Source organism: Alternaria ventricosa (genome assembly GCF_023758065.1).
Source record: "Alternaria ventricosa strain BMP 2768 chromosome Unknown scaffold_22, whole genome shotgun sequence".
Lineage (NCBI taxonomy): Eukaryota > Fungi > Ascomycota > Dothideomycetes > Pleosporales > Pleosporaceae > Alternaria > Alternaria ventricosa.
In genome coordinates this window covers 114023-141199 of record NW_026055702.1, presented here as the reverse complement: position 1 = coordinate 141199, position 27177 = coordinate 114023, and the positions used below count along the sequence as shown (strand labels likewise).

The window sequence follows — 27177 nt, the reverse complement described above, 5'->3', positions numbered from 1 at the left end:
TGACGATGCGCTAGCAGACTGTCGCATACTATCCTGGAGGTGTTTGCGACTCATCTGGAACTATTCGACGTGCACGAAAGCGTCCAGTCCACCTTCAGCCCTCGTTTTGTGCGTGTAAACAATCCGCCAAACAAACACACGGAAATATCCACACGGCGCATGCGATCCCCATCCTCCCACCAACCCTCTTAGTTCTCTTCTCTCGCCCCACGACGACGATTCACGCTCCGCCATGTTCTCGTGGATTACAGGTCCTCGCATCACGAACGTGATAGAAGATCTCCAGCCTGGTTTGTCGCACTGAGCTACGCGTCTAAAGACGTACTAATAGTCTTAGAAAATGACTACGAGTCTACCTTCATCGAACCTCCCGAGACGCCCGCTCATCAGTTCGCCGTCAAAGCTTTCAAGCACGCCATATTTGGAACGCCTGCACCCGAAGAAGCGAAAGATGCCTCCAAGAAGAGCGAGAGGAAGGCGAGGATAGATGCAGCAAACGCAAAAGCATTTAGCCTCCCCGCGCCGAAAGAGAGTGGGCCGCCCATCTCTCCATCGAAACAGCCAGGCGGCATCCTCATGACGCCTGGTACCGCAAGCAAGGGAAGGAAGCAGGTGTCGTTCGGGTCGCACGTGGTAGACAATGAAGGCAAGCGCGGCAATATTGGCAAGACCGGCATACCCAGTGACTGCCCCGGGAAGTTCCCGAGCCCTTGGACACCTGGCACACAACTGAAGCTTGACCCGGAAAGTGACAAACGACCACGCACTCGCCTCACCGAAGCCCTCCTTGACGCGCGGACAACCACACAACCGAAGTCGGGGCAGAAACCGAAGGCGAGAGACGACAGTGACATCACAATAGACTTGGGTGCCCCACGTTCGGAGTCTGGGAAATACTGGAAGGAGCAATACGAGAGCTACGCGGACAAGAGCGAGAAGGAGATGAAGAAGGTCATTGCCAAGCAGCAGCTGGCGAAGAAGTTCGCTATGAAGAAGGACGGCGAAGCTACGGAACTATCTACCAAGCTCGAGCAGGAACGCAAGCGATACAGGCAACGGGAGCGAGACCTGGAACAACAGAACAAGGATCTTCAGGAAAGGCTACGTCAAGCGATGGCCGAGAGCATGTCGTCGAGTATCGAGATTGCAGCGCTGAAAGCCCGGATCACAGTTCTGGAAGCGTCAGGCTCGATACCTTCCTTTGAGCTCCAACAGAACAAAGCTCCATTCGAGATATACGAAGATGCGAATAAGGATAACCCACAATCGCCCACGCGTGGCTTAGATATGGATCCTGAAGTGTCATTCGCTCCCAATAACAGCATGGCTTCGTCTACCAAAGAGAACTCGTCGCCCAAGCCCCGCCGTCACCGCCGTGGTACGATCCCCGACACATTGAACCGACCAGTGCTCCCGTCTAGACTTGGAACAGCAGAGGGTGAATCTTCTATCATTCTAGGCAGATCGCCCCGCGCACCAACACGCCCCTTTGAGGTCACTCTGGAGAAGGCGCTTGCACAGCCTCAGCAAGAGCAACCGCAGCGATCGCCACTGAAGATCCGCAGGCCAGTCGCAACTGACGAGAATTATGCGCCAAAGTCGCCCGCCGCGATTCCACCGTCCAGTCCGTTGCCTGTACCATCTCCGGGTCTTGATCCCTGGATGGATATTAACAACAGTTCGATAGCTCAAATGGACAAAATGGCTCTACCAGTCTCCACCGGTCAGCCATACTCACGGCCAGAGTGGAACCCACCACCGAAGCAACATCGAGTATCGAGATCGGTATCGCACGTAAAGTCGACAGAGACAACCAAGTCAAACGAGAAGGTTACGGTTCCCGAGCAAAAGGCTGAATCTACAAGACGCAGGGAACGTGCTACCGAGAAGGCGACACACGTCTCAGAGCTCGAGGCAACCTCTGTTTCATCGAAAAGAGAGGAGAGACAGAGGCCGGACGAGTCAAAAGTCAATGTAGCATCCCACCATGCTCCCACCGACAAGAAGTTTGACCTCTCAAAAATCACAGCACACCATGCAGAAGGTTCTGCGCAAGTGAAGCATGACCGAAGCCAGATGTTGCCTGTTGACCGCAAAGAGCAAGCAAGAAGGAGACTGGAAGAGAGGAAGAGACTGAGGAAGAACGGTACTACAATTGTCGGTTCTTGATCGTTCACTGGCGTTTTGCATAGAAGAGTGTTGCGTTTTCGTCTGGTTGATCAATATGTTCAAGACACATGTTATCGGAGTATGGTGTTGTCCTGAGCATCGGATTCTGGTTTATCGCACGATACCTTCACATGCTTCATCGTTTACAGCATTCAGTTGAATATTCATACATTTTATTGTTACTTCTCATGCAGAGCGCTCTACCGTGTCTCATAGGGTATCGTCCCAAACGCCTTGGAAATGCTTCATCGCGCTATACAAAACTCTTACTTCTTCCCCGCAGCGATATCTTCCAATGCCTTATACACTGGTATAGTCGTCTTCTCCAACTGCGCCCGCTGGTAGGACGTCATCTTGCCCAACACATACTTGCTCACCACATTCGGATCCCTACTCTCGGGCCTCCCTATGCCAACGCCCACTCTCCACCACTTGATGCCTCCAAGACTCCCCTGACAGCTCTTGATACCATTATGCCCCTTTGCGCTCGCGCCACCGTCTCGGATTGTAACTTTTCCCAGTGCAGACTCAAGCTCATCATGCACAACGACCAATCTCCCCTCTAACGTGGCACTCCCTGAAGCCTGCCTTATACCGCGCAACCACTCACTATACGCCTTCTTTACCGAGCTGCCGCTTATGTTCATTAATGATGTGGATTGCCAGAATGTCCAGTCGTCCATTGCGTCTTTGTCTGTCGCTACTCTCCGGTATCCGGTCAAGCCGAATGCCATGTGTGTGGCTGGAGGTTTCGAAATTAGGCCTGACATGCCTTTTTGAAAGGGACCATAGCGTTTTGCTTCTGCGAGGGCGGAGGTGACGATGTGGCCGGCGGAGTGGAGCGTATTGGCGTAGGTTGCGCCTGGATTGCCGATGGAGGCTATTAGGAGGGGATATGCTGTTTGCGCGGCGGGTTTCGCCATTGAGGGCGATTGTGGTATGGATACGGTCGAGTCGGAGGTTTCGGTGGCAGGCTTGTGGCTTTGCTTGCTCGGAGGTTTGCGGGGTTGGTTGTTTGATGTCTCGGTGTCGGAATGTTTGGGTGTAGGAAGGGCGGAGTCGTGCCTTTGCTTCTCTTGCTTGCGCTCTTCTTTGCGAAGCTGCTTGCGCTTCCTTCGTCTTGCCGCTGCGGTTGTGGGCTCGTCGCTGCTGTATTCGCTGTCCTCCGGTGCTGAGGTTTGGACATTTTCTTGGGGATCGGCGGTAGGGATTAGCGAGACCGCCGAAGCGCTCGCCACGTGCGCACGTGTGCTCGCGTCTGGCATGATTTTGGAGAAAACGGTCTTTGCAGAGATGATAGAAAGAGCATTATGCGGGATGTTTGGTCTTAAACTAGCAACACTGTATGTTGGATCCACTCTGTGAAGAGTGCCATGGTTCGTCATGACAGTCGCTGTGAAGTGTGCCGCTCACAGCCACACGTAAGAGTCATAGGGGATTGGTAAGGGCGCAGCATGGCAAACCGCCCTTTTCCGGATGTGACAAATATGTCATCATGGAAGATTGGAAACGATTTCGCAGACTTGATTAGCATATGGATAGTGATTTGAGACGCGCATCGGAAGGTACAGATCGTGAAATCTCTTGGCGTACATCATTGCTCAGGAACAAGGGTCCCGGTTCCGCATCGCTCTAACCCCGATGACACTTGCCACTTGCGCGCCTCTAGCCCTCCTGCCAGGCAACTCTTGACTGATTCACTCAAGCACGAGCGAGCGTACCACAACCACATCTGAACCCCCTCATTATCTCGACATGTCCGGACGACCATCAACGCCGCCACGAGCGACTCGCTCAGCGGGTAAGCTCCCGCCAAATCCGCCCACTCCAGAGCAAATCAGGCGCATAGAGGAGGCTCGTCTGAGGGCAAAGGCGGCTGCACAACAGATACAAGCATCGAAACCTTCACCAGCGCCGGTCGCAGGTGTGAAGCGCGCATACTCGTCCATCACCGCCGCGCAAACTCCAGCCACCCTTCGTAATGCGGCTGCAGCATCTCCTCAGAAACGCGATCAAAATGGCTTCATACAGCCACCCTCGAACGATTATATTCAGCCGGCAAAGAAGTACGCGAGATCAGACTTCATTGACTACGATTTCAGCAAAATGACGGACACGAAGGGTGGTTTCCTGAGTACCGTAGACGACCCGCACAATAAGGCTATGCGGAAGGGGCAACAGAATGAGGAACAGAAACCAGAGGGTGTTTCAATGGTAGAATGGGAGAGGGAGCGCATAAGACGAAAGCTCCGCGCCAACCGGGCCGGACCTTATGAGCCGGGTATCTCTATCTTGGACACTGTCAATGGCAAAGAAGAAGAGGACGAGGAAGCTGCGCTGCTCGAGGCTGCTGAGAACGCGGAGATCGAGAGCGGCACATTCAAAGGCAAATACGGCGACGGCAAGCGCGACGTCAAGGGCAAATGTCGAGAATGCAACAGTCTGGAGATCGACTGGAAGTGGCAGGACGTATTCGGAATCGGCGTATGCAGTATCTGTAGGGAGAAACTCCCAGACAAATACTCCCTCCTCACTAAAACCGAAGCGCGAGACGACTACCTCCTTACCGACCCCGAGCTCAAAGACGAAGAACTCCTCCCTCATCTCGAACGACCGAACCCACACAAGCAATTCTTCCACCCCATGCAACTCTTCTTGCGTCTGCAAGTCGAAGCCTATGCCTTCAGCCCACAGAAATGGGGTTCGGCAGAGGCGTTAGATGAGGAGTACGCGAAGCGACAGGTCGTGAGCAAGGAAAGGAAACAGAAGAAATTCAAGAACAAGCTTGAGGATCTGAAGAAGAGGACGAGGGTGGAAGCGTATAAGCGGGCGCGGTTAGCAGGCGATAACGGTGATGCGCAATTCGGACAGAAGATAAAGGGAAGGTATGATAGACACGAGCATGAATGGGGCAGAAGTGTGCTTGACCCGGAAACGGGCATGACGAAGAAGAGGTGTGAAGAGTGCGGGATGGAAGTTGAGGAGTTGGAGTTTTAGATAGTTTACACTGGCAAGACAGTGCGATGCACAAGATGATACCCCATATACGCGTTCTTCACAGGTAACGCGTTTGACATTCCACTCAAAACTGTACCTAGTACGTAGGCACAGTGACCACACTTAGACAGGATCTTACCTAGCGCACAGGTTGGGGCTCGCAGCCTATCACCGTCCCTCAGCGCTAGCCCCACTGCCCCTCCTTCGCTACTGGTTCACACACCACATCTGCATCTCCAGCTCGTCCCTTGGTCTCCCTTCAACATCCACGTCGACCCTCAATGCTCAACGTTATTTCGTCACAGATCACCAAATCATTCATCGAAACAACTCACGGGCCGGTAACTCAGTGGTAGAGTGTAGGACTGCAGTTGACCAAAAACCGTCTTCCCGAAGTCACCGGTTCGACTCCGGTTCGGCCCTGAACGTTTCTTTTTGCCTTTCTGGCAAACTGACAGTATCTTCTTTTTGCCCGCAGCGAGGGCGTCGAGAACTGGCGCGGCATGGTGCATGGTTGAGGGCTGTAGCAACCTTTTTGCGTCGCGTTGGGGCATGACACATACGTTTGGACACTATAGGTCACAGGGACAAACGAAAACAGGATGGGTGGCTTCATGATCCTACTACAAAAGATACGCAGCGCGTTGCTAGAGCGTTTCTTCCGGAGCGAACGCCTCCCAAACAAACTTCACTTATCGCGCGGCAACCCTTTGTTCAACACAGATAGACGTCTTCCACCTGCGAATCCTCTAGTCCCTCTATCGCTTCACCCTCCATTAGACCTAAGACAAAACATTCGCCGATGAGCTGATAATGCCCAGGTTCAGCATCCGGTCGGACTACGAAGGGCATCTCTAGTCCAAATAAGATGACGATCTCGTCTCCGGGCTGTGCGTCAGGATATACGAGGCCCATGAAGCCAGTCGTGCTCACGAAGCACTGGAAACTCGAACTTCCCTTTCCGTCGTTGGCGCGACATTCGACCTGTTCTAGTCTCTGGTTGAGAGATTCTGGGATATCGAGTTCGATCCTGCCATGCATCCTACGAGAGATTGGTTCGTCTGTCGTACCGTTTCCCATTGTAGACTTGACTGCAGCATTATCTTTCCCCAAATCAGAGTCCGGAGAATTTATATCGTCTTTGATATACGACCAGATGCTTGCGACTTGAGGCAGTACTTGATCATCTCGCCGGGGATGTATATGCGCACTCCCGACATATGAATATGCGTGCTGGGTAGACAGCGATGTGTTGCAGTACATGGTATCTGCCTTATCCAGAAGGTCGTAGTAGTCGCTGAACGAGTCGTTGCCACGACGGGGTATGAAGTCTTGAATCGTCAAAACGCGTACTCCCTGAACCCGTAAGCAAGGACCTTTTTCCACCCGGCCGATGTGCTCGTGTTGGGCGAGAATGGTCGCGTTTGATGCCCTCCCTTTCGAGACTGAAGAACCGTTGGCTTGTAGGCATCCCATAAGTAGACCCGATGATCTTGGCAACGCCTCTGTCCAGTCTGGGATCCAAGACGGCCAATATTCTCCTTCTGTGGTGACCCGAGCATGTGGCCTCTTCTGGTTGGTTGTCGCCACTGAGCCAGCGTCTTGGAGGAATGTGATGTTTGCATGAGCTCCTTGAACTTCCATGCATGCAATGCAGGCAGAGAGGTACACATCTAGAACGGGAAGGCTGTAATCCACTATGAGACCTGGGCTGGCTATATCATGTCGGCTCAATAAACCCACTATCCCATAGACCTTATCACGTGGGTTCGTGGCTTTGCGGGGGCGAATGATGCGCAGGATGTTTGCCCTACGAGCAGTCAGCACGTTCGCATCATTTTGAAGCAGATTTATCACACAGACTGTACAGAAGAGGACTTACAGCGTTTTATGATATGTGAGTTCCCTCCCACATGTTGTCTTATCGACCGAACCAGACTCCATGTAAAGGTTACGCAAGACATCGAGTTCTGCAAGTCTTCTGCATTCCACTAGGAAATCGCAGTTATGCGCTTGGAGACAAGCACTGATAAGTTCCTGCCATTCCAGCGTGTTGGGGCCAAAATACACCACTGCCTCTCGAGCTAAGATCAACTCTTGCAGAGTCCAGACGCGCTCAAACCAGGGCAGGCGCGTTACGCAGTTCAGAGCATCGATACAGGCCTTTGGGATGTGGAACTGATGTGTAGGCGGCAATTTCCATGGCAGCCAATCCTGTCGATCTTCAGAGGCTGCATCACCGAATGACCCGTTGTTGAGAGCTTCGAGAATCTCGGGCTCACGTCCCTTCCAGCTGTTGAGATTATCAATTGCCGTCTCAACGTCTTTCGCTGGATGAATTCTACATGGTGGGCACCAGATGATGACTCTCTCTGCTTTGGAATAGATTCGATCCATCATAGGTATTTGGAAAGACTTCTCTGCGTTGTCGCTTTGGTTGATGCATATTGCGTCGATCCAGAGTAAGCGCCAACCTGTCGCAGGCCGGAGGAAATGAAGGATATGGGAGACTGTGACGCTGACGTTTAAGGTCGACTTGTCGACGTTGGAAGGAAGATGAACAGTACTATTGGTGGCCGTGCCGATATTCTTGTTCAATGCGAGTGGCCATCCAGTTCCATGACCCCAAGCGTAAGACACCGTCTCGTGTGAAGGAAGGTCTTTGATTGAGGCTTCTAGCAAGTAAGCTACATCTTTGGGGTCTGCGGGCCATGCGAGGAACCTGATGGTATCTTGTGGCCTGTGCAAGGCGCGGTACTGGTAAGTCTCATGGAATGGAGGCTTCTCTTCTTTCGACAGCACGTGGCATCCTTCGCACAATCCATCATCTTCTTCTCCTTTGGGGACAAATGGTGAGCCTAAAATGGGGAGACTTGTTTCAAGTCGCTGTTCCGTAGCCATTGTATTGCTGTTCATCGGATACCTGACAAGATGCGTGATTGAGGATAGAACGAGGTGCTTTCATGCCCATGCAAGACCTCGTAAGAGTGTACAGTTGGGAAGAAGCGACTGTCTTCCTGTGAAGTTGCATACATGCCCACTATGCGACAGTGGGTTGGCAAATGCAGTCACATGCGATATCAAGCGCGGGGTGGTTTGCGGCACAGTTGTGGCGACCAGGGTGATGTCGGAGGCTAGTACTCTTCTGATCGCATGGTCGCCTACTCGATTCGTTAAGCAATGTTCTGAGCCGAGTGAGGCGACCTTGAAGTTCAACTCATAGTAACGTTCGCGATGCCTTGGGCCCCCGCTGGTGACGACATCGGAGAGAACGTGCCGAAGGACGCACAGCCAGTGACCAGATCGTCACCACCTTCGGCCGGCGTCGTCGCACATCGTGTACATGTTGGGGACGATTTAGCGATGCGCATGTCGATGGGAACGGTGTCGAAGATGACAGATGTTGTACAGCATCAACTCCGCCATAAGCTGGAGACCATCTTGTCTTAGCGTCGGATTTAACTAGACACCATAGCCCCGGGGTATTACAACACGAAGCCACGCCCACGTCAGCACACATCTAGACGCCGTTTCTTCATAATCCAGCCAGCACTACATGATCGTCAGACGAATATATCAACCTATATCTCGATCAACTTTCATCGGCACCGCACAAAACTCATCATTCCATCGACTGCGTCCGAGATTCTACACGTCCGCAATGTCAGCCATCCCAATCGTAGTCTGTGGCAGGAACCCAAACATCGCAAAGGCTGTTCGCGAGGGCGTGGAACCAGAATACGATGGTATGCCGCGATACCCTCGAGCTACACATCACACATACGTATTCAACTAACACATCCATCCAGTAATCCACATCAACCTCTCCGTCGAAGAATCAATCATCTCCATCCCTCACATCATCTTATGCAGAACACCAGCCAACCCTACCCCCAACATCGGCTCCATGAACTACGGCCAGCGGCCCGCTGCTGTGGCTCTTGGAGGCGGCTTCAACGACGAGATGTTTGCGCAGATCAAAGCTTCTTGCGGAGATGAGAAGATGGTTTGGGTGCGCACGGATATCACGAGGAAAGATGAGATGCCGGATTTCAATGAGCATGAGGCGTATGGGAAGGCGACTGCGCAGAGGTTGAAGAAGTGTTTGGAGGAGCTGAAGGTTGGGAAGGAGGGTGGGGAGACGGAGGGGATGTACTGGTTTTGAGGGTTGGAAGAGACTAGACGCATCTCTGTATGGCGGTAAGTCGTATGGTTATGATCCTGCGCTTCTGGCGACATGAGATGCGGCCAGGGGCCTTTTCGACATTATCGTACGCAGGACGCGAGACAACAACCACATCAAATATGAAGCGTAAGGTTTTGATGAACTGCTGGAGGTGTATCTTGGCTTAACCCACTCGCAGCAAGACACGGCTAGCTTTATACACTTCCTCGTTCTAGCGTTCGTGGATAATTCGCGCTACAACATCTGAGTAACGTCTTCGGACACACATGAAAATCACGTATCTGTCTTTTGAGTACTCAATTTCAGTTCACATGTGCGTTACGAACTTCGTTGAACATCTACAATCTCAGTTTCTCGAACACATGGTACGATTCCTGACCATCTTTGGAAAAAGAGTCATCCGGGCGTTGGTTCCTGCTTTTGGTTCAAACAACAGCCGAACATAGTCGACAGAACAGATCCATGGGAGGGAGATCTAGTACTTTCGGTACTTGGGAGTTGGAAGTAGCTCTGGATGCAATCTCCTTTACAACCGAAAGAAGATTTTATAGCGATATTCCCGCAGACGTTGGACAACCGCAAATGTGCAGTTACTCTATCCTTTTTTTTGGACACCTAGGAACAGAAGTTTTGTCCCGAAGATTGCTAGGTTTGATCGAATCAAGGAGCTCAGACATTTTCAGGTCATAGGGAGGTATAATCTAAGTTTGAAGTCATAAGGCCAGCGGGCGCCATCGTACATCGTTTGTCGCATTTCCAGCGAAGGAATCTCATGATACTCCACAATTCCTTTTTTGGAGGAAAGAAAGGAATAGTGATGTTGAAGTGGAGAGGACTTTATCGCGAAAATAGGAAGGTTTTATACCTGTACAGAGCCGTAAGACAGATTCCAAGGTCTGTTGACAGCCTTAAAAGGCATAGATCCAAAGATTTTGATCACGGCTAGCTGACCTTCTCAGCGTTCTGCCGGCACATGTGTCAACTGCTCTAAAATTTTGTTCGAGACGACCAGATCATACATCGGCATCGCGCAAGTTTGATGTGTAAGCTTGGTGACGAGCAAAACATGGAGTTGAGGTTATTGTATTTTAGCGGAAAGACCCGGTCTCATGCGTGGGTCTGATAAGTCTTTTGAAGAATGAAGGAGCAGTCCATATGAAGAACGTCAACCAGTTTTGGAATTATTTGAAAGGAAGTATTGTAGGAGAGAAGAGGAGGAACAGACCACAGTAAGCTTTTATATCCTCACTCCCGAACGGCTAGCAAAATAGCAAGTGTCTTATCACTTTTCGGTGTCCAATCATCTTGCTCAGCGGAAACATGCGTTCCTTTTCGAGTCGCTTTTCGCACTGCTTCAGCTTGCGCGCGCACTCAAACACTTTTTGACCATAACAAACGCGAGAATTGACCAAGCTTCTTCGAGGGCGGGAGGGGGAGACAAAGGACATAAGTCCTGTTCTTGTGGATTTTGAAAAGAACGACAGAGACACAGACATACGGACTTTCGTCAATAAGTTTTGGGGAATGCACAACACCCAAGTGTGCGATGAGAAAGAGAAGATACTGTGTAGAAAAAGACTGGTTTTTATACCCGCTAGCGTGAGGAGCCGTTCAAAAGAATCGCAACAACTCCATAAAGACGTAAAGACGCGCATTTCCCCAAGGCGTTGCTAAGTTGACTTTCTCCCACCAGTCTCTTGCTCCACATTCTACAGCCCAGCTTCGTTTTCGGACTCATGAATAGCCCAGACTATGGATTTTGAGTAGAGAAGATCGCAACAGCACAAACACATGGCCCAGACAATAGCATTCTTTTAGCTCATCTTTCATGTCGCTTTCGTTTTGTTATTTCGAACAGAAGAAGAAGGAGAACACATCCAGTGCTTTCCGAAGTTGTTTGGACAGCAAACATTTGTACTTGCTTTGTAGTTTTGATACTTCCGCAATGCAGAGTAAGTGGTGGAAAGAGTCGCATACGCGATGTGTAGGATGTTTATGACTAGGCTGAGCTACTGGAAAGCCCAGGCCGTTTGCCGGTGACTGAGGCCTTTTGGAGGAGCGCACAGGAACATGGGGATTTGGGATTCTTGATTTGGACACATGTCGGACCACTCTCTCAGCTTTTGCGGGAAGACAGGAAGACATTGATCGATATCATGTAACTTTTGGAATGTACCCTCGCGGAAATGTTGTGAGGAAAGAAGACAAGAGACACTGAGCGAGATATTTATACCCGCTCTCAGCGCCCAGTCAGTCCATGATTCTAGTCATTTCATCTTTTGTTCTCGGCAGACCATACTCCACAAGTCCATCTGGAGCCAACATTGTGTTTTTGAGATATCCAAGTTTGCAATGTGCTCGACCGCTCGCTCATGAGTGGTATACTCCAGCATTTTCGTTCGGAAGCACATGCGAAAGATTTTCGCTGGTTTTTGTCGGCATCAAAAGACGTGTCGACCTGACATGTACGTGTTCGAAAGCGCTCCATGGAAAGCCGATCGTAATTCCATCGCTCCGCCATATCTGTTTTGGGGTTGCAGAGGATTGACCTCATGATGTCGCTGTGAACAGATTTTTGAATGAAAACAGTTGAATCAGGTCTCGGCTCTTAAGTTGACAGTTTTCTTTTGGAGTGGAGGCGCGACCCCATGGCCGAGTGAGCGCGGCATTTTGAAAAAGGAAAGCGAAACAGAACATGCACAAGTCGTCATGCTCTTTTGGTAATGCGAGATAGAATGATGTTGATAAGGAAGGAAAGAGTAAATGACAATTATGGCTGATTATATATGCTTTCCAAGGCCAAGCCCGAGGCCTGGCATGAAATGCGTATAGCGTTTGTTGCGAAACCATACAAGATGACTGTCACGTTTTCACAAACCATGCACGTGTTCGGGTGGAGGCTGCATAATTTGTTTGAACATTTCATTTATTTATTGCCATTCTACGCTTTTACCGCGCATGGCATCTATCCTACCAGGTCCACTCTAGTGCTTACCCCAGTACTTGCCCTGACCCCTCCTCTTACCCTTAACATCCGCCTGCTTAACAACAAAGACACCACGGTCAATAGTGTTGATAACAACGTAGCCAGACTCAAAGGTGTAGGCAGACCAGGTACCAGCGTCCCAGAGAGCGTCACCACCACCGGGCTTAACATCATCCGGAGGGTAGACGTCAAAGTAAGCAATCTCCTTGACCTTGGAGCCGTCGGGGAACTTGGGGATGCTGGAGACGTCGAGGATGCGGAGACCGGCTTGGTAGTTGGATTGGTAGTCAAGACCGTCGTAGACGTATTGGTTGTGGTCGACGGAGCGGGTCGTGGTCTTGTAGTAGCCGGTGACGACGGGCGCCTCGAGGTTCTGGATGTCCCAGATGTAGGTCACGGCGAAGCCGTCCTTGGCGGGCGAGTCAACGGCAGTGCGGTTGGGGTCGATTTGGCCCTCGTCAAGCTCATCGTCCATGACGATGTGGGTCTGCCACATGGCATCGAGGACCCAACCCTGATGGGTGTACGAAGCACCGACGTAAGGAGTACGAGAGATGATGGCACCAGCGTTACCGAAGCCAACCTTATTGGTGACGTCGTAGATGGTCAGGGTGTCCTCGTTGTAGCCGTAGCAGATGTCACGACCGTAGTACTTCTTGTGAGGTCCACGGTAGACAATGCACTGAGCGTCGTGAGTGTAACCATCTTGACCGTTGCAACCAGAGACGTAAGGCTTGGTGGGGTCGTCCATGTTGATGAACATGGGTCCACCGGCACAGGTGTCGTTACGACCAGGGCGACCGCCAGCACCGCAGGCGACGGCGTAGTTCTTCTCGTTGTTGGCGACGACGGTGTGGGTGCGGCCCTTGATACCCTGGTTGATGTCGACGAGAGCAGTGTCGGTCTTGATGTCGAAAATGTAGGGCTTCTTGGGGGAAAGCTTGAGCAGCTTCTTCAGGTCGAAGACCTGGACATGGTGGCCGACACCTTCGGAGCCGACAATGAGGCTGTCACGAACAACCTTGATCTCACGCCAGATGACGGAGTCGTTGTTGGCGGGAAGGCGACCAAGGTACTCGAGCTGACCATCCTTGGTGACCTCGGAGAAGGAGGCACCGTAAGTCTGACCGATGGCAATGAAGTCTCGGCCCTTGTGCGACCAACCCCAGGAACCACTGCCCTCACCAATAGCATCACCGAGCTCTTCGTGCGTCTTGAAGTCGTACATGTCGATGTTCTTGCACTGTGACGTTGTTAGTTGAGCGCATCTTCATTGATCTAAATCCTGCTTACCTTGTAGGTCTGGTCGGCGTCTCCCTTGACAGCCTCAACGCGGCCGTGCTTGCACTCGATCTTGTTCTTGTTGGTCCTCTTCTTAGAGAAACCGTTCCAGCGCTTGCTGTCGTAGGCGCCAGCAGCGCGCTGCTTAGCCCAAGCAGCCTCCTTTCCATTCATCATGAGGTCCATGACCTCTCCAGAGGCATATTGCTGGTGGGTGAAGCCATGAGCGGCGACCAAAGGCAACAAAGCCGTGGTGATAGTAGCCCACTTCATCGTATCGAACAAGACTGCGGATTGACAATTGGCAGTTGATGATGAACCGAGAACCTGGGAGCAGGAAGCAGCATTTTATACATGTTTGCCTCGCTGCACCACACTCGCGGAACCACCGAGTCCCCAGAATGCAGACTCGTGCAGGACGCCGCACATGACTATCATGAGTATACCTTCCTATCGTAGGTACTCCGAAAAGTTAGCAGCCGCAACCAAGACCGTATAGAAGAAACGACAGCGGCCGTTAGACGCAGTAAAGTGCTGGGCGCGCCTTGGTGACTCTTGGGGGTGCTTTTCGCAGGCAACCGTTCATGTACGCCGAGAGCCGTGTGATGCTTGGCAAGCATTCCGCCTTGGATTCGAGCATGGGAGCTGGAGCTACGGCTAGTGTACCCCAGTATTCTGCAGGGCTGGTGGCCGAGAACAAGGCAGGGTTACAGCAAATGCGGTGCAAGCTAAAGTGGGATCTTCTCGCGCGGAGACGGAGATTGGTAGATAGCGTAACCGGAAGAGGCAGCTGCTTTGTGTGCCAAGAGCTGCTGGACCACCACGACCAAATGACTGCAGAGAGCTTTGAATCCGACTATCGATTCTAGAGAAGGTGGTGAGCGTGTAAGCCGATGGTAGACTTTAACCGGAGTGATGCTGTACGTCGATAGACGAGGGTTTTCATGCTGATTTCCCAGAAGAGGGAAACGCATGTCAGATGTCGCCATTCTGGTCCTCAAGAATGTGCTTGAAGCTGAGAAGCACACCGTGCTGTGCTCATTTCGGCCCAAAATGCTTGATAATAGAAGCCGGGAGAAGTAAAGAACCGACTGTGCGTATCGGTAGACGTCTACGGCGGCACCGAGGCCCTTATCTCGAGGGTACGTAACTGGGAAAGCGGAAGGGCGATCTCCATGGTCGGCCTTGGCATGAGAGTCGTTGAGTTGAACAGCATAGGTGGCGGAGATGAGGCAGAGAGTAAGGTGGCGACTGAGGGAAATGCGGACGGGACATGGCCGAGAGCGCGGGGGCGACAGTCTCTTGTAGTGTTGTCCATGAGCATTGCTTGAGCTCAATTGATGCCTTTCTTGAGCACAATTGAGGGCATTATAGACAGCACCACGATGGGGCTTGCCTGGAAGCTGCATGCATCGCGTACTTCCAAGTCGCTAGTAACTTGACAGGTCCACGGTCGTGGTACTGCCATGGCTTTGACCCTGGGTGGTGGACAGGTACAGCCAAGGCCGTCAAGACGCTCGTCTGGATAATGCTGGGGTGGTCGCAAGATGCGACACGTGATGCAAAACATGATAGAGCCAGGCAAAAGTACTTGGAGGTGAAGAGTGCTGGCGGAACGAAAGTCAGCGCGGAACGGAAGCGCGCCTCGGCTGGACCTGCCATGGCGTCGCGACGTCCCTTCTCACCACCCAAGTGCGCGTCCTAGGCCAACTCTGCCCACCCCAGCGCCGGCCAATCACCCCGACGATGCAGCTCACCGAAGACGACCTCTATCGCAGCTCCACGCAGTTCCGCAATTGGTCCTTTACCGCCTCACAACTAGCTGCACAGCGCCTGAAGATCAACGTGCAAGCCACCGAGCGCGTCAAAGCTAATGTCGCGCGTCTACGAGCCCAGCGCGGCAACGATGCCGTAGACAACATCGGCACGGAAGCGGGAGTGGATAAAGAGAATGGGAGCGGGACCAGCGGTGCAAATACCCCAGATGCGCGTATGCAGACAGTGACGGAGATCAATTGCCTCACAGCAGAGGAGGAACTGAAGATAGTCAACGAATTCTGCGAGCGCGCAATCGCCTTAGGGAACCACTACAGCTTCCCCTTGAACGTCGTCGTACGTCCCCAACCTTCAAACAAAAACAGAAAAAGACACCCACTAACCCACCCCAGGCAACATGCATCCAATTCCTCCGCCGCTTCTACCTCTACAACTCCCCCATGACCTACCACGTCAACAACATACTCCGCACAATAATGTTCCTCGCCACAAAAGTCGAGCTCTTCCCCATCCACGTCTCCCAGTACGCCGAAGGCGCCGGCCGCGCCGTAACCTCGGAAGACGTGCTCGCCCCAGAATACATCATCGTACAATCCCTACGCTACAACCTCGACGTGCGCCACCCCTTCCGCGCCATCAAAGCCGGACACATGGAGATGCTCGACATGGCGCGGGGCAAGTACCAAGGGCCTTCGGGGGAGCTGGCGGGGGGGCCGAAAGAGGTGCAGAGTAAGATGTGTGCGGTGCCCGTGAAAGTGGGGGCGCAGGCGATGAAGATGCCGGAGAAGAAGGTCGAGGAGAGGGTGAATGCGGCGTATGGTGCTGCGACGAATACGCTGCGCACGGTCGCGGTGTTGACGGATGCGTATTTCTTGTATACGCCCTCGCAGATCTGGCTCGCGGCTCATCTCCTCGCCGACGAACCGCTTACGCTGTTTTACCTCTCCCTCAAAGTCCCCACGTCCAGTCCTATCCACGCGAAACTCCTCGCTACGCTCCGCAACTGCGCGTCGCTCATCTCGAGCCATCGGCTCTATGTTAATGCGTCGTTGCCGGCGGCAGAGCGCGAGGCGAAGGAAGCGAAGCATAAGGCGGAGATTAAGACGCTGGTGCAGAAGTTGAAGAATTGTAGGGATCCGGATAAGGTTGATTTGGTCAAGTTGAATCAGGCGCAGAAGAGGGATGCCGTGCAGGGTGATGCGTTGGAGGAGAGTAAGGCGAAGAGGAGGAAGTTGGCGAGGGAGGGGTATGAGAAGGAGTCTGATGCTTTTTGGGGGCCGGAATTGGGTAAGAAGGCGGAGTAGATATGTATTAGGGAGATTGAGTGGTTTGCATACGGACATGGCGTTCATTCATATCAGACAGCATGGCATGGCGTTCTAGAGGTTTCAAAAAGATACCATGGTGCTTATAGGTTGAGCGGCACAAGGAGTTTCAAGGGGGTTTGTACAATCAATTTTTCATTCTCGCTGATCTTGCTGCACACAGACTTGTCTTGAGGGTCTTCACACCACCACCCGTTGCGTCGTGTACGAAATCCAACGCTTAACCAATCTCGCCTCTCATGGACCTCACCACACTCCCACTCATCCACCCGCCTAGTCCGAGAGCCGACGTATAACCAATGCTTTTGCAATTCCATCCATGTTCGACTGAGCCGACGCTGCCAAACGCTAGTACTCTTATGCGAGAATCCAATCCCGCATTGAATCCGCCCCGGAGTCTCCACGTGTCAATTAGACGTACGGTTGACATACTTCTTCAGGTACTTAAACTGCACTCTCTCCTTGCGAGGTGCTACGCATGATTTAGTATTCATAGAAAGTTAACGGCCGCGGCCGTACGGGGGAGTAGTCCCCATCGTACCCTTGGAGACACTATCTCTCGGGTCCTTTCTAGTGCCATTGGGGAACATCGGAGCCACCGGCACGATGCCTGTCGGTTTCTTGGGGCCCAGCATAGACTTGCCGAGGGACTTGGTGTTGTAGTTGCCGAACATGCCACCGGCGGTGGTACCTGGGCGCGCAGTCTGTCCAGATTTACTGTTGCTTTTGTCAACTTGCTCCTGCGCCTCATACTTCTTGCGCTGCTCGATCAGGGCCTCCATCTCTCGAAGGTTCTTGCGGGCCTTCTGTGGCACCTTGTTTATGTCGTTCTGGAAAGAGTGGAGGATGTGGGCCTTGCGCTCCTGGTACTTCTTTTCCAGCTGGGCGGCATTGTACTCGGCTTCGCGATCCTTCTTTCTCTTCTTTAGCGGAGGTGGCGAAGTTGGCGAACTGGAAGTCGGAATGGCAGGGGGACTATCGTCGAGCTGCGGTACAGGCTGGTCGTGCTCGGAATGGGGGTCGGCCTCGTCTACAAGCGGTTGCTCAGGAATCGCTGCATTCCGGGGGCTAGATACAGCCCTGGTTTTAGTAGTGAGGGCTTCGCTCTGAGACTTCTTCTGCACAGAGGACGCATACTCCTCACGACGACGTGCCAATTCTGAACCTGCTGTCTGAGATATGACAAGAGCACTATCCTCAGCATCTGCTTCGTCGACGAACTGCTCTTGGGGCTCTCCGCTGACTTCGCGAGCTTGCTGAGTGTACTGTGGGCCCGGTGATGGCTTTGCCGACGTAGTAACGCTTCCTCTATCATGGATTTCTGGGGTACGCTCTGGGTGGGACTGGCGAGCCACGCTCTGGTTTGCAAGTCGCTGAGTGGAGCGGGGATCCACAGGAGGAATTTCGTCATCATCGTCGTCTGAATCATCGTCTGAATCTCCATGGGCTTGAGACGACTGGAGCGCGCGTGGTGGTGACATCTCAGGTTCCGCCACGTCGTCAATGTTCTCGACGTCATCGACAGGAACTTCCATGTCATCTTCGAACTGGGCCGAATCATTGGCAGTGGCATTGCCGAGCTGTTCAGCGTTCCCTGCTCCGTTTCGTACAAAGGGGGGAACGGGAGTCCTGGAGTTGTTTCCATCGCGATGACTGTGTTTGTCTTGGTGATCGTGACGACGGCTTGGATCCTGGGTAGAACCTCGGTCTTGGTCACCGTTTCCATCTCTACGATCCCTCGAAGGCCCACCAAAGTCGTGCCTGTAACTAGGCGTGACGCGGTCCACGCGTTGACCAAAAGTCTCGTCGAAATCTTGAAGGACACTCTTCAGATCGACAATGGCCGTATGTAATTCCGGGAAGTCGCTACCACAAGAAGAGTAGATCGTGACCACGTTCCAAGACGCAATCATGAGATTGTTGAAGTTGGGGAACGCAGTCTTGACGACTGAATTGAAGAGGTCGACCTTGATATTGCTCGGGATAGTGTTAAAGATGTTGCTCTTCACATCCTCCGGAATTATGTCGAGACCAGCGCGCTTGCGCTTGTTGGAGACATGGGGAATGACCTCGTCATTCGGACGCCGCTTTCGTGACTTCCTCGCTATTCTATTGTCAGCACTGAAGTTTCATTATGTCTTTTGCACTTACTGTGAGTAGGAGCGCGGTCGTTCTCAGCTTTCATCGGGTTGAGCCTAGTAAGAGTCTATTTGATGTCAGTCAACAGTACTCAAACGCTTCGATTCATCTGAAAGCAACGTCTTGCGATAATTTTCGTAAAGCCACCGATGAGTGGACAGACATACCTCTCCGTCATCGAACAGTAACGGTGCCTGGCACGGCATGTTGTAAGCAGCCCGCCTCGCCTCGTTGATCTTGTTCACCTTTATGTAGAGAATCTGATACTTCTCTTTGAACAAAGGTACCATACCACGAGCGATGAAACCATGAATGGGATGAGAATCAAGTTCATCCTCCTCCAGAGGCAATGGATCTTCAACGTGCATCTGGACTTGGTTATCCTCCACCATTAGGTAGATACGGTGTATGGCGTTCTTTTCTTCCGGTAGTATGACATTTCCGAGATCGAAACGAGTGGCCTCTTCTTTGAGGGTAACAAAGACGAGATCAGGCTTGACCACGCCATTTACACTAGTGTATGTGGGTGGCTCGTCGTTGCTTAGGCCCTCGATGAATGTGTTCAGATGTGTCGGGTCAACATAGCGAAGTTGGTCGCGGAGAATGAGCGCGCGTTTCTGAGGCTTATTGAGCGCGCTGAAGGTGGGCGCCGCCGTTGCAACAGAAAGTGACATTTCGAGTTGGTGTCTGAGTCGGGAGCAGTGGTAGTCTTCTGTGGTTACTGCGCGGACTTGCCCCAAAGGCGCAATTGATATGAGATGGCTATACTGAAACGCAACCCAATCTGGATAAAGTGTAGTGGGGAAGATGAGATAGCAGATCCGGGTCGTGAATTGCTGTATATATACCCCAAGGGGGGCGAGCTAGTGCACGTCTCTTACCCTTGTGGACCACATTGCGGAGTCTTCTACCTGGGTAAAGGCGGGGTCCCTACGAAGAGTTGAGGCAATAAGGCATTGTTTCCCCGCTATATTCCGCCCATGCGGTGTGTCCTTGCTGTCGTGGTGCTCTTGCTCAACCTGGCAAACCCCGAGCTCGACTGGAAATGTGCAACGAGGGATGAAGACAGACTGGCAAGATCAATTGGCATTTCTTGCGGTTTCGCGTCTACAAAGCCATTCGCAGGGGCCAGAGGAGAAGAAGGCGACCTTATAGGAGAAATAGGAGGGGAGGTAATTTCCTCTTGACTTTGATCGGATGACGCGAGCTGTGCACGGTCTGTTACACACCCTGAAGGCAGCCACGACTTGGACAGAACATCTAGCAGGAAGCCACCACCCACTGAGTAGTCCCAAGAATTTCGATCATGGATAAGAAGGTGACTTCCTCTTGCGTGGTGGAAGCAGCCCTCTTTCATGCATCGCTGCTATTGTCAGCCCGTGACATTTCGACCAAAAGAACTCAATATGGCTACGCGCCCGAATACATCACGAAAATTAGAAGGGTCTATATGTTGTTCGAGTATTAAGCCTGTAGTGACGAGATGTTTCCTATGTGCAACTTGTACTAATACACTTGCACATTGCTTTTGGGTGTTGAAGATAATGTCCCTCCCTTATGCTTCTTACGCTTACAAGTACAGGCCCTCTGGCTCACCCTCTGTCTTCGTCTTAAGGACACGTTCCCTTGCGGTGCGGAAGTCCTCCATGTTGACGCGCATACGGCGCTCACGGAGCGCCATGAGACCAGCTTCGGAGCAGATAGCCTTGATGTCGGCACCGGAGAGGTCATCCTTCTGGTTGATGAACTCGTCGAGATCGACATCCTCGTTGAGCGACATCTTGGAGGTGTGGAGGGTGAAGATCTTCTTCTTGGTAGTTTCTGCATTATGGTTAGCATATGCATTGCAGGCAGTGTGGAATAAACTTACGATCGGGGTTCTCGAAGAGAATCTTTCGGTCAATACGACCAGGACGGATAAGGGCAGGGTCGAGTGTCTCGATCTTGTTGGTGGCCATAATGACCTTGACATCTCCACGGTCGTCAAATCCGTCCAGCTGGTTGAGCAGCTCCAACATGGTTCGCTGAATCTCACGCTCACCACCGGATGTGGACTCGTAACGCTTAGTACCGATAGCATCGATTTCATCAATGAAGACGATGGAGGGCGCGTTCTCGGCGGCGGTCTGGAAGAGCTGTCGTACGAGCCTGGGACCGTCTCCGAGGTACTTCTGGATCAGCTCACTACCTACGATACGCAGGAAAGTCGCGCTGGTCTGGTTGGCCACAGCCTTGGCCAGAAGTGTCTTTCCGGTACCTGGTGCACCGTAGAGAATGACACCTTTCGGGGGCTTGATACCCATCTCCTCGTAAAGTTCCGGATGTAACAGGGGCAGCTCGACCGCCTCCCGCACTTCCTGGATCTGTTGCTCTAGACCACCAATATCCGCATACGACTCAGTGGGCGCCTTGTCCAGCTTCATGACCGATACTAACGGATCGGCATCGTCTGTGAGCACACCGACGACTGAAACTGACTTGTGATGCAGCAGGATGCTCGCTCCAGGCTCTAGCAGATCCTTGTCGACGAAAGACATGATGGAGACGTAGTACTCGGGCCCGGTGGCGCTGGAAACGATGGCGTGGTCGTCGTCGATGAGCTCCTCGAGGTTGCCGACGCCCATGGGACTGCCGCGCATGTCGTCGACGCGTGAGCGCTCATCGGCGTTCCGGTCTTCGGCATCCCCTGCATTGGCTGCGGGCGCGTTTCCTTCCTTCACTGCCTTGGCCTTGCGCAGACGCTCCTGGTTCTCGACGTACTCCTCCTCGAGCAGGAGATGGTCGTGGATGCGCTGCATTCGGAGGTAGCGTAGCTTGCATCGTGCGGTCGGGTAGACGGTCGGGAGCTTGGCGGCGGCGCTGGGCCCGGCGGCCTTCTTCTTCTTCCTGCCGATGCGGGTTGTGGGTTGTGGCGGCGGCTCGTACTTTGGCTTCTCCTTCTGCAGAGGGCGTGTTAGTGCGGTGAGGCAACAGATAGCGGACTCCCGAGAGCCATCACCACGTGTCGTGGGGCAGCACATACCTTGTCCTTCTTGTTCTTGTCATCTCCTGGAGGCCCGCCGCCTCCAGCACTCGATTGCTGGTTACCCTGCACGTCGTTAGCATGTGGCCATGATGGTTTCCGAGGGAGGCGATCTTACCATGACACGCGATCAGGTGATGAAAGGCGAATCAGGCGCTCGACAGTATGTAGCGACTAGAAGAGAAAGAACCACAGCGAGGGTGGTGGTAACGGGCGATGGCGGTGGTGAGGCGGTGGTTGTTTGCAAGAGGTGTTGATGCGCTGATTCCGAAGCTCGTGGATGTCGGAGGATCGGGGTTAGCGCCTCGTGGCGTCACTGCCTCGAGCCGCTGGAAGCCTCACCATTCCACCTCCATAGAGCAACAGACACGTCAGGCCCCGTCCGATAGCTGCACATTTCTCGCTGTGCGCTCCATTTCACTAACACTTCTTCTTCACCCACCAGATTCCCGAACCCCCCGTTGTAGTATTCCCTCCGAGCTTCGACCCCGCCGGCGAGCCAGCTCAAAGCTCCCCACGCGGGTCAAGAGGTACTCTCCATCGCTACCAGACAAGGTCTCAGAGTAGGTCCAGTACGTTCGAATCGCTTTTCAGGTGAATCACCACGCCACAGCCCCCTCTCAGACACTCCAAGACCTGTATGACACAGTCCCCGCACTGCAACTTGGTGGAGCCGGGACCACTTCGCGGAGCCTGAGGCTGACTTCTCTACCTAGAAATACCTTGGTCGCGCCTACCTGCTGCCTACTCGTCACACTTCCTCTTCATCGCCCTTTTCACCCCGAAACTTCCACCATATCCCATCACCATGACTTCCAACCGCAACAGGCGCATTGCCAAGGAGATTGCCGATATCCACAACGATCAGCACTCCAAGATCGTCGTCGAGCCGGCAGGCAATGGCGAAGATCTCACACATCTACGGGGGCAGTTCTACGGTCCTCCTGACACACCATATGAGGGAGCTACCTACAAGGTCGACATCCGGATCCCGAGCGAATACCCCTTCCGCCCACCGCTCATGAAGTTCGAGACCAAGATCTGGCACCCCAATGTCAGCTCACAAACGGTAAGTGACAGACAACATCTTCGAATGTGCTTCAGAAAGCTAATAGTAGTAGGGCGCCATCTGTCTCGACACCCTCTCCTCACAATGGTCGCCAGTTCTGACCATTAAGTCCGCTCTGATCTCGCTACAATCGCTGCTCAGCACACCCGAGCCAAAGGATCCACAAGACGCAGAAGTCGCCGGCATGCTGCTACGGAACCCCGCCGAATTCGAACACAAGGCACGCGAATGGGCCGTCACATTCGCAGGTGCGCCACGGAAGGAGATTGCTGAAGGAAGCGGGGGAGCCACAGCGGCGTCGATCAAGAAGAAGGCCCAGCAGGCGAAGCAAAACGAAGAGCAGTCCAAGCTGGCTGCGTACAAAGGCTACAACAAGGACTTAGTAGACCGCTTTGTCGCTATGGGCTTCGATGTCGACGCTGTGGTCGCCTCGTTCGAGTATGTTGGTATCGATCGCATGGGCGGCGAAGACTACGAGCTGGAAGAAGCTTATATGGGAGACATCACTGCTCGACTCTTCGGCGAAGCATAGTAGCTTCCCATATCTTGTTTCGATTCAGCATCTCTTGTTCGACTTCCAGGGCGCACGGGCGTTTTCATTCCTCAGACCATGACATCCATTACATTCTTCATGGGAGGCGGCGTTATTCTATGGGTTATTGGGAGTGTTGGGTGTACATGATCACGGGAATAGCGTAGGCGCTCTCTTAGCGAGTAGCAATGTAGTTTCAATCAAAGTTTGTTACATTATCCTTCTTGTTTCGTTATGTCATATGTACAGGCCTTTCCTCCTCTTCTTGTCTAAGATCTATAGTGTGTCGATGATTAAGGTGCTTACGCGGTGGCATGGTCAGCGTCAATGAAGACGCCGTTCGAGTAGACACCCTCAACCTTTGGATCCTTCTTGAGAGTGAGAGGAGCATCACCAAAGACAGTCATCTTATTAGGCTTCTCGATGCTCTGCTGGACCTTGACAGCTATTCCACATATTAGCATTCCACTCTACAAACACAACACCCTGGGATCAGGATGTCACAACCGGAAGGATAAACTTACTCTCACCATCATACTCGTAGTCAAAAGTAGGAGGGTTGCAGGTCTTGCTCTCCTTGGGGTTCCTGCTCGGGTCGTACTCGTAGTCGCAGATGGTGTGAATGACGTTCTTGCCAGAGTACTCGTCAGACACAAAGTCCGCGAGCAGCCTCTGCGACTTGAAGCCAGAGTCGAGCGCGTACTGCGTGATGGTGACGTTCCATTTGCCGTAGACTTTGGCGTTTGCGGCGGTGGCGGCGGTGGCCAGGGCGAAGAGGGCGGTGCTGAAGTGCATTGTTGTGGTTGGTTGGTTGGTTGGGTATGGGAGTTGTTGTGTTGTGTTGTGTTGGAAGCGATGGCGATGATGATGGTAAAGCCCAGAAAGCGATGACAAGACCATCTTATATGCCCATCTCCCTCCGTAAGACGACGTCAAGAGCGGTCTGTTGGTCGGCGCATTTACCCACCGCCTCGTCCTCGTGCGCCTAGCATGGTCCTAGCATCTGGATAACTCCAGGGCTGCGCTCATACAAATACCGCTACTGCTGACGCTGGGTGAGCACTTTAAAGTTCCTAGTTGTCAGTGCTCAGATGCAACGGTCGTAATTCTTTCGGTAACGGCGATAAAGGCCGAGCCATCGGCGCGTGTCTAGGTCGCGACGTGGAGAAGGGAGACGGTGTGGATTCTTGGGCTAGGACTTGTAGTTGTGAACTTTGTGTAGGCGGTCAGATTGTAGAGTTGGGCTACTGGGCTTCTAGCTTGCGTGTCTTCTGTCTCGTGCTTTCTCTTGAGATTCAGATGCTGGGTTTCTATCTTTGTGAATGCGACGATCGATTAGAGACTTTCATTAATACTGCCTCGGTGAGGTAAGTGGAGCTGTAAATCTCCGAGCTAGCCTATGCGGAAGTGGCGCCGTGCTAAATGGGGACACGCCGGATCCTGGACATGTGGTTTCTCGAATGCAGGAACACCAGCATCGGCTTAGATGTATGCGCGAAACTTCGGTATAACCCCACAAGTGCTTATGTGCAAAAGGTTAGCCGCGAATGCTCATGGTTGCAATGCGGTGTAACGGTGTTTCAACGCTGATTGATCTATGTCTATTTCCTGGTATCCCATTACCTTCCCACGAGTACTCGCTCACTCTTTCGCGTCTCGGTCGCGTAGTTTCGCTTCTCTCCTGTGACATGTAGCTGAATATGACCCTTTGCTGTTGGAATATACTTCACGCTCGCACCTTGTTTTACACTAAAAGCTTCGCATGCGGGCTTGCTGTTTAAGATCCACTGCGCGGTAAGCTTAACACCCGGGTCCCAACGACCAACACTCGCAGTGACCTCCTGGCCCACCTTAGCCTTCTTATCTTCGATCTTCGGGTCTGCTTGACGCTTGACGGCTGCTTTGCGACCACCGTATTTGATGACATCCTCCCATACATTTCCACGGGTAGAGGGTGCGGTAGCCGAAGGGGAAAGTGGAGTAGAGCCATCAGGGGCGTGGTCTGAGACCCAGCGCTCAACCAACTCAAGGTAATCCCAGATCTCGCGTGCTTGGTAGTTACCACCATGGGGCTTCTCGGGCAGGATCGTGACATTGGCCCAGCCGGCTCCGCCAACGGCATCGGTGCGCTTCTGGAACTCCATGACACCTTCGTTGAGGAAGTAGTTGTCCCAAGTGCCTACGTAGACAAAGATACGTCCAGCCAAGGCAGCACCAAGGTTGCGGGAAGAGTTGAAGTTGGTGACGACGTAGTCGCTGAGGTCGAACGGCTTCCAGTATTCAACTGCCTCGGGGTAAATTTCGCCAGTGACTTTGTCCCATGGCTCGAGAGGATAGTTGTTGTAGCCCTGGACACCGAAGACGGCGTTCCAGACATCCCACTGGTTAAATGAGCGTGATGATGTGCCGAAGGCAAGTTCCCAGTGGTTTTCCTGCGCGGCGGTAGCGAGGATCACCTCCTTGCCGTCGGTGTGAGTGCGGATACTGGGGACAGAGCTACCATCTGCACGTTGGTATGCATTAGCAGCGCTGTACAGTTCGATATCTTGGTGGCGGTGGAAGTCCAGAGAGTCGGGGTAGGAAGAGAAGCACACGCCGAAGAGATCCGGGCGGTAGATGACGTTGGCGATCGACTCCCAACCACCAGTCGAGCCTCCATCCTGGACACGAGCATACGGTGCGCGGATGGTGTTGAAAGTGTCTTCGATATGGGGGATCAGCTCTTCGTTGATAGCATCACCGTAAGGACCAAGGTTGGCAGTGTTGACGGCATACGAGTCATCGTAGTATGGAGCTTCATGGCGGAAAGTCACCATGATGAACTTGGGTGCCGGGCGCGCTGCGGTCGTGTTGGTTCCGGGTATGATACCCGCGTCCCAAGCTGCTGTGAACTTCTCGTCGGTGCCATAGTTGTATGCACCTTCGCCGGCCGGCCAGTGACCTTGGTTATAGATGACAGGGTATTGTGTTTTCTTGTCGGCTGCATCGTAGCCAGAAGGCAGTACGACGTTGGCACCAACATACATGTCGCGGCCCCAGAACTTGCTCAACTTCTTACTGCGAATCTTGATGTGTTTGAGCGTATCTGTGTCTTCGTAGTTGCCCTGGTTGCATCCGCCAATTTCCTTGCCGGCGAAGTTTTCGACAGCTGTAATGTTGTTGAAAGTCAATTCGATAGTCTGGCCGCCTTCGGAGATCTCAACGTCTTGAGCCGATGTAATCAAGCTTCCATAGCCGTTTACATTTGGCGCGCCATCGCCACATGGGAATCTGACGCTGACCTTCGAGCCATCGCTTCTAGTGACGGTCTCATAGCGGGTGAGGAAGGCCTGCACACTGTAGGTGCCTGGGTCGATGTCGCTCAGACTGACATTTGGCCAGCCATACACGCCGGTAGCGGTACTGTCGTTGCTTCCACCAGAGAAGGATACCGCTTGTTTAGGACCGAAGTTGTATACGTTCTTTCCGAAAATCTTATTGGGGGAAGAAGTGACATCTGTATCGTCGAGGGGATCTTCGCCTTCGGGAGCAAACATCAACACAATGCGGCCATCGGTGGGAGTATCCAGGAGACCATTCTCGATAGAGAGCTTGACGTTGAGATTGGTATTGTAGTCGCGTTCGACATACTGCCGGAATGTGGGAACGGCCGACACGCTCAACGCGAGTGAAGCGAGAAGGATATTCTTCAGCAT

The 27177-nt window shown here is 52.8% G+C and overlaps 11 protein-coding genes and 1 non-coding gene across 12 annotated transcripts; 6 read left to right on the top strand and 6 right to left on the bottom strand.

Moving 5' to 3' along the window:
* Nucleotides 1-232: 232 nt before the first annotated feature.
* Nucleotides 233-2169, top strand: J4E93_009513 (uncharacterized protein; the record flags this gene model as incomplete). Its single annotated transcript, XM_049347403.1, has 2 exons — nt 233-290; nt 338-2169. The coding sequence occupies 2 exons, from the start codon at nt 233-235 to the stop codon at nt 2167-2169; spliced, it is 1890 nt and encodes a 629-aa protein (XP_049195409.1).
* Nucleotides 2170-2435: 266 nt separating this feature from the next.
* J4E93_009512 (uncharacterized protein) lies at nt 2436-3434 on the bottom strand (the record flags this gene model as incomplete). The annotated part of the gene is made up of 1 exon (XM_049347402.1): nt 2436-3434. The coding sequence occupies one exon, from the start codon at nt 3432-3434 to the stop codon at nt 2436-2438; it is 999 nt and encodes a 332-aa protein (XP_049195408.1).
* Nucleotides 3435-3924: 490 nt separating this feature from the next.
* On the top strand, nt 3925-5166 carry J4E93_009511 (uncharacterized protein; the record flags this gene model as incomplete). The annotated part of the gene is made up of 1 exon (XM_049347401.1): nt 3925-5166. One exon carries the CDS (start codon nt 3925-3927, stop codon nt 5164-5166), a length of 1242 nt encoding a protein of 413 aa, XP_049195407.1.
* A 335-nt stretch (nt 5167-5501) lies between these two features.
* Nucleotides 5502-5589, top strand: J4E93_009510. The gene has a single exon. It is a non-coding gene; the product is annotated as a tRNA-Cys (tRNA).
* A 3238-nt stretch (nt 5590-8827) lies between these two features.
* On the top strand, nt 8828-9331 carry J4E93_009509 (uncharacterized protein; the record flags this gene model as incomplete). Its single annotated transcript, XM_049347400.1, has 2 exons — nt 8828-8912; nt 8976-9331. The coding sequence occupies 2 exons, from the start codon at nt 8828-8830 to the stop codon at nt 9329-9331; spliced, it is 441 nt and encodes a 146-aa protein (XP_049195406.1).
* Nucleotides 9332-12336: 3005 nt separating this feature from the next.
* Nucleotides 12337-13892, bottom strand: J4E93_009508 (uncharacterized protein; the record flags this gene model as incomplete). The annotated part of the gene is made up of 2 exons (XM_049347399.1): nt 12337-13581; nt 13632-13892. The coding sequence occupies 2 exons, from the start codon at nt 13890-13892 to the stop codon at nt 12337-12339; spliced, it is 1506 nt and encodes a 501-aa protein (XP_049195405.1).
* Nucleotides 13893-15365: 1473 nt separating this feature from the next.
* Nucleotides 15366-16699, top strand: J4E93_009507 (uncharacterized protein; the record flags this gene model as incomplete). Its single annotated transcript, XM_049347398.1, has 2 exons — nt 15366-15731; nt 15788-16699. The coding sequence occupies 2 exons, from the start codon at nt 15366-15368 to the stop codon at nt 16697-16699; spliced, it is 1278 nt and encodes a 425-aa protein (XP_049195404.1).
* A 521-nt stretch (nt 16700-17220) lies between these two features.
* J4E93_009506 (uncharacterized protein) lies at nt 17221-19533 on the bottom strand (the record flags this gene model as incomplete). Its single annotated transcript, XM_049347397.1, has 3 exons — nt 17221-18824; nt 18872-18926; nt 19027-19533. The coding sequence occupies 3 exons, from the start codon at nt 19531-19533 to the stop codon at nt 17221-17223; spliced, it is 2166 nt and encodes a 721-aa protein (XP_049195403.1).
* An 896-nt stretch (nt 19534-20429) lies between these two features.
* Nucleotides 20430-22002, bottom strand: MTS2 (26S protease regulatory subunit; the record flags this gene model as incomplete). The annotated part of the gene is made up of 4 exons (XM_049347396.1): nt 20430-20680; nt 20730-21798; nt 21882-21947; nt 22000-22002. The coding sequence occupies 4 exons, from the start codon at nt 22000-22002 to the stop codon at nt 20430-20432; spliced, it is 1389 nt and encodes a 462-aa protein (XP_049195402.1).
* A 687-nt stretch (nt 22003-22689) lies between these two features.
* Nucleotides 22690-23482, top strand: UBC1_2 (Ubiquitin-conjugating enzyme E2 1; the record flags this gene model as incomplete). The annotated part of the gene is made up of 2 exons (XM_049347395.1): nt 22690-22950; nt 23003-23482. 2 exons carry the CDS (start codon nt 22690-22692, stop codon nt 23480-23482), a joined length of 741 nt encoding a protein of 246 aa, XP_049195401.1.
* Nucleotides 23483-23784: 302 nt separating this feature from the next.
* On the bottom strand, nt 23785-24277 carry J4E93_009503 (uncharacterized protein; the record flags this gene model as incomplete). Its single annotated transcript, XM_049347394.1, has 2 exons — nt 23785-23927; nt 24007-24277. The coding sequence occupies 2 exons, from the start codon at nt 24275-24277 to the stop codon at nt 23785-23787; spliced, it is 414 nt and encodes a 137-aa protein (XP_049195400.1).
* Nucleotides 24278-25101: 824 nt separating this feature from the next.
* J4E93_009502 (uncharacterized protein) lies at nt 25102-27177 on the bottom strand (the record flags this gene model as incomplete). Its single annotated transcript, XM_049347393.1, has 1 exon — nt 25102-27177. One exon carries the CDS (start codon nt 27175-27177, stop codon nt 25102-25104), a length of 2076 nt encoding a protein of 691 aa, XP_049195399.1.